Source organism: Plasmodium gallinaceum (genome assembly GCF_900005855.1).
Source record: "Plasmodium gallinaceum strain 8A genome assembly, contig: PGAL8A_v1_32, whole genome shotgun sequence".
NCBI lineage: Eukaryota > Apicomplexa > Aconoidasida > Haemosporida > Plasmodiidae > Plasmodium > Plasmodium gallinaceum.
This window is the reverse complement of record NW_021628338.1, coordinates 385,244-390,683: the sequence shown is the minus strand read 5'-3', so window position 1 is coordinate 390,683 and position 5,440 is coordinate 385,244. Positions and strand designations below refer to the sequence as shown.

The window sequence follows — 5,440 nt, the reverse complement described above, 5'->3', positions numbered from 1 at the left end:
AAAAAAAAAAAAAAAAAAAAAAAAAGTGGAAATGAGTATTCTATATTTATTAAAAAATTAACATTATTAAAAATATATCTTAATTTTATATATATATATATTTTTTTTTTTTTTTATTTATAAAATATGCTTTTAAACATAATCTATAATAAATAATGAAAACATCTATAAAAAGATGAGAAAAATTTTTAATTTTCACATTTTTGTGAATAAAAAAAAAACAGTTTTTTGTAGCAACTTAAAGAGTAGATTTTATAGCAACACGATAATAAAAAATGAAGAGAAATTGCTTAATAGAAATATAAGTGAAACAAAAGAAAATGACCATTATGAAAATTATTTAAACGATTTGCATAAAAATAAGTTATTAAGTAATGCAAAAAATAAAGATAATGAAAATGAACAAAGGAAAAAAAAAGATAAAAAGAGTTTAAAAGAAGAATTACATAAAACGAGTTTTTTAGAATATAGTTTTAAAACAGATATATATTTAAAATTGAATGAATTAAAAATTATTAATCCTACACAAATTCAAAAGTGTGTGATACCATTATTATTAAATTTCAAAAATAAATGTAGCTCCGAAGAAAATAAAATAATAACATATAAAAATAAAAATATATACAATGATATACTAAAGAATAAAATAAATATAAATGAGTATTTAAAAAATGATTTAAATATTAAAAAGAATTTTTATGATGTTAATAAATATAAATTTCTTGATAACAGTGCATCAGAATATGAAGATACAAAAAAAGAGGAGGATTATATTGATGAAAAAAAATGTTTTAATGATGTATATCTTATTATTAGTCCTGATAATAGTGGAAAAACATTAAGCTATTTTCTTCCAATTCTTCATAATTTTTATTTGAATAATGAAAAAATAATGAAAAATTTATCGAACTTTTATAATTTTTTAAACAAAAATAATTATAAGAAATTTAAAAATAAGATTTTTCGTAAAAAAGAAAGATTAAGATTTCTTAAAAATAAAGAAAATATGTTTTTTGGTATAACATATGAAAAATATAAAATAAATAATAGATATATAAATATAAGAAAATATAATAATTACAATATTAATAATTATTTTAAAAATAAAAAAAATAATATACTGAACTGTTTGAAACATAAAAAAAATATTTTTTTCCCTTATGCTATAATTTTAACTAACACAAGAGAATCAGCTTTTGAACTTTTTTCTTTTTTGAAAAAATTTGATATTAATATTGAATTATTAAGTGGAGGTTATTTAAATAAAAAAAAGTCAATTAAAAAACATCATATGGGTCTAGTTTTAGGTAATAATAATAATTTGAATTCAGAAGAGATAGATGATAGGAGTGCAAGAAATAGCGAATTTTTAAATAATTATGATCTCTTAAAAAAAATAAAAAGAAATAAAAATAATAGTAAAAATATTATAAATTATAATATTGATATTTTAATAGGAACTCCTGATAAAATTTTTGAAAAAGTAGAAAATTATAAAAACAAACATTTATATAATTTTAAATTTTTAAAATATGTTGTTATAGAAGAAGCTGAAACCTTATGTAATGTGTTTAATGAAAAAAAATTGCAACTAATATTTAATCATATAAAAAATTATACAAATATGTATTATTTTCAAGGAGATGTGTCTAATACTGATATTATGTTTGAAAAATTCAATTTTGATAATCAAGAAAAAATTAAAAAAATGAAACAAAATGAAATAGAAAATGATGAAATAAAAAATGATGAAATAAAAAATGATGAAATAAAAAATTTGGAAAATAATAATTTAAATAAAAAAAAAAATATAAATGAAAATATTTTGAGACAAAATGAGAGCGACATATATTTAGAAGAAATGGATAATAATAGTAATCAAAATGAAATCGTAGATAATTGTAATGAAATGAACAAAGAATATAATAAAAGTATGAAGAGTGAAGAAATATCGAATAATAGTGGTAATATAGTAAGTAATTTTAAAAATTCTAATGAAAATCAAAATGCAAATAATTCAGAAAAAAAAAATAAAGAATATATAAATAACTTAGAAAATTTTTATTTTAAAAATAATGCTAATAATAATGAAAATGGAAATATAAAACAAATTAACACTAAGGAAAATGTAAAAAATACATTGAATTCAAATATACCCATAACAATATTTGTATCACCTACAAAAACTGTTGCAATTAGTGAATTTTTAAATAATAATATAAAAAGTAAATACATTCAGCATATTATAAATATTAATAGTCATAATATTAACAATTATATTAAACATATTTTTATTAATAGTAAAAATAAAGAAAAAATTTCTTTACTACTTGAAATGCTTGATAGTAAAGAAGTAAATAAGTATAAAGTTTCTAATCATTCTCACTTTTTAAACAAATACGTAATATTTTGTAATACTAAAAGGAGTGTCTTAAATTTAAAAAATATTTTAACAGAATTAAAATATAATGTTAGCTATATTTATAATGAGATGAATTATAAAGAGAGAACCAGGAATTATAGAGAATTTAAAAAAAACAAAACAAATATTTTAATATGTACAAATATACTAAGCAGGGGAGTGCAATTTGAAAATGTCAAAATAATTAACTATGATATTAGTAATAATATAAATGATTACATTTATAAATCAAGCAAAGTCACTTTTAATTCAAATAGTACAGATAACTCTTTGACAACTTTTTTTAATAAAAAAAATGCAAGTTTAGTTAATGATATATTAGAAAGAACAGTTGATAAAAAACAAATAATGTTTCAAAATTTAAATAAAAAAGTTAGTAAAATGCTAAAATTACAAAGTAATTATTATGATATTATAAAGAAAAAAAAAAAATTCAAGAAAAAAGGAGGAAGGAAAGCAATGAAAATATCTCCAAGAAGAAATTGTTTAAGTAAGAAAAATAAAATATTTTCAAAGAAGTTGTATTTTTATCACAAAATGGATATTGAACGAAAAAGATTAATAAAAAAAGGAATATTGAAACCTCATGAAAAAATACCAAGATATCCAAATAGAAAAGCAGAAGTATATGATAGTAATGAATATAATTCTGTAAATAAATTAGACGATGGATCTCTGCAAATTCTAGCAAAAAAGAGAAAAACTAAAAAGAATAAAATTGAGGAAGAAACAAAATATGAAGAAGACACTATCGTTTTAGATAATATGCCTACATATGAAGAAGAATCAAAAATAAAAGAAAAGAAACATCAAAAAAAAACTTACTTTTAATATATAAAATTTAAAATATATATTATTTTCATAATTTGATGTATTTTTTCTTTGTATCTACTTTCACTGTATTTTTTTATATTATTTTTTTGTTTTTAATTTTAAATTACTTTATAATTTTAAAAAAGCTTTTTTAGCAAATATTTTAATTTGTTTTAATTATATTTTTGTTTAAACTAATACATGGTATATATTTATTTTATAAATTTATGTTGATTATTTTATAATATTTTAAATAGTATAATATTTCAAACATTTTAAATTTATTCTCCTTATTTAGATGATATGTTTTGTAATAAATTATTTATTTTGTATATATGTATAATCAATTATTTTTTAAAATTTGAAAAGTTACATTTCATTTTTTTTTTTTTTAAAAGTACTAATTCATAATGAAACTATTAAATCAATGAAAGAAAAAAAAAAATCAAAAATACAAATAACTTTTCAAAGAACAACTCTTTTTAGTTTATCCAAATTAATATATTTCGTAACTATTTTAAGCACTTTTGTTATATAAATAAAAAAATATATACATATTTGTATTGTCTTTTTAATTAAGGATTTTAAGCATTTAAGCAAAATAAAAAAAAAAATAAAGAAAAAATTACTAAATAGGAGTTATTAAAATATATTAATATTTTGATTCCTAATAATAAATTTCTATTATTTTTTTTTTAAATGTTTCTTTTATTTATTTATAATAATGTTCCTTTCAATTATTAGTAATAGAATAAATAGCTAGTTTTTTAATTAAAACAATAAAATTAAATATATTTCAATTAGCACATATTATATATTTGTTTTTTTCAATGATATATATAATCTAATTATGCATAAAGTAATAATACTAAACATTAATATCTATTTTAATAAAGAGGTTATCTTTTACAAAATATCTTAGTATTGTAGAAAAAAATTTTTTCCTTTTTGCAATTCCTTACAATATAAAAAAATAATAAATAAAAAAAAACTATAAAAAGAGTTAAGGTAATTTAAGATAAAATAATATTATAGTAAAATTAGAAAGTGTAATCATATATTTTTTTTAGTTTTAGAAAAGTTGTAATTCAAAAGAAAGCTTAAAACATAACTTCATTATTAATCTTTTTTTTTTTAAATTTAGTTTTTACTTAAAAATATTATTGATACTTCTAATATATCATTTAAAAAAAAAAAAAAAAAAATGATAAACGTGTTAAACTGTTTTAATAAATTATAAAATTTAACTATATAAATTTTGTTTTTCTTCTTATATAAATAAATAAAGTACAATACTAAATTTCATATTTGGCTTAAATGAAAATGAATACTTAAAATGTCATAAAAAGGTATTTAAAAAAAAAAAAAAAAAAAAAAAGATTGTTTACATCACAATTATATGAAATAGTTAAAAATGAAATTTAATATTTTAAAGAAGAAAAAAAGGGGAGTTCAGATAATTAAAATATTTATATTTTTATTATTTTATTTTTTTTAAAAATAAGTATATTTACACATTTAAATATTAATTTGTAGCTAATCAGAAAATTTTCATTTTATCTAAAACTTAAGTGTAAATAGACGAAAAAAAAAAAAAAAAAAAAAAAAAAAAATTTAAAGATAGAGTAAAAAGATAATTTTTCTCTACAAATTACTAATATAAAGTATATTTTTTTTTTTTTTTAATACTTTTTAATTTACACAATTTTATAATTTTGTTATTTAAACCATTTTCCTTTACATTATCTTCAAAGTTTTATTAATGTATATATATTTATATATATATTTTTTTTTTGTTTTTTTCTGTTTTTCTTTACGTAAATAAATACTTTTGAAACATTTAAAACTATTTAATTACAAATATATTGTTTGAAATATTATTTCTTTTAAATGTTTATATTTAAAATAAATATAACAATAAAAAAAAAAAAGTAAACAGATAAAATAAATTAAAAAAAATATAAAAAATAAAATGTCTTATTGTATATTATATATTTAACATTATATATAGTGAATTACTTTTTAATAAGAGTATTCAATGTATTTATATAAATTTATAATAATATAAAATGAATATAATATTATAAAAATCATAAAGTCATATATATACATATATATATATAATTAATAAAAATAATATATTTTTAAATAAAATTGTACTTTATATATAGTATAATTTTTTTTTTTTTTTTTTTTTTTAATATT

At 15.6% G+C, this 5,440-nt stretch overlaps 1 protein-coding gene across 1 annotated transcript; it reads left to right on the top strand.

Annotated features, from left to right (window-relative positions):
• Positions 1 to 175: 175 nt before the first annotated feature.
• On the top strand, positions 176 to 3,253 carry PGAL8A_00045700 (RNA helicase, putative; the record flags this gene model as incomplete). Its single annotated transcript, XM_028674474.1, has 1 exon — positions 176 to 3,253. One exon carries the CDS (start codon positions 176 to 178, stop codon positions 3,251 to 3,253), a length of 3,078 nt encoding a protein of 1,025 aa, XP_028530823.1.
• Positions 3,254 to 5,440: the final 2,187 nt, after the last annotated feature.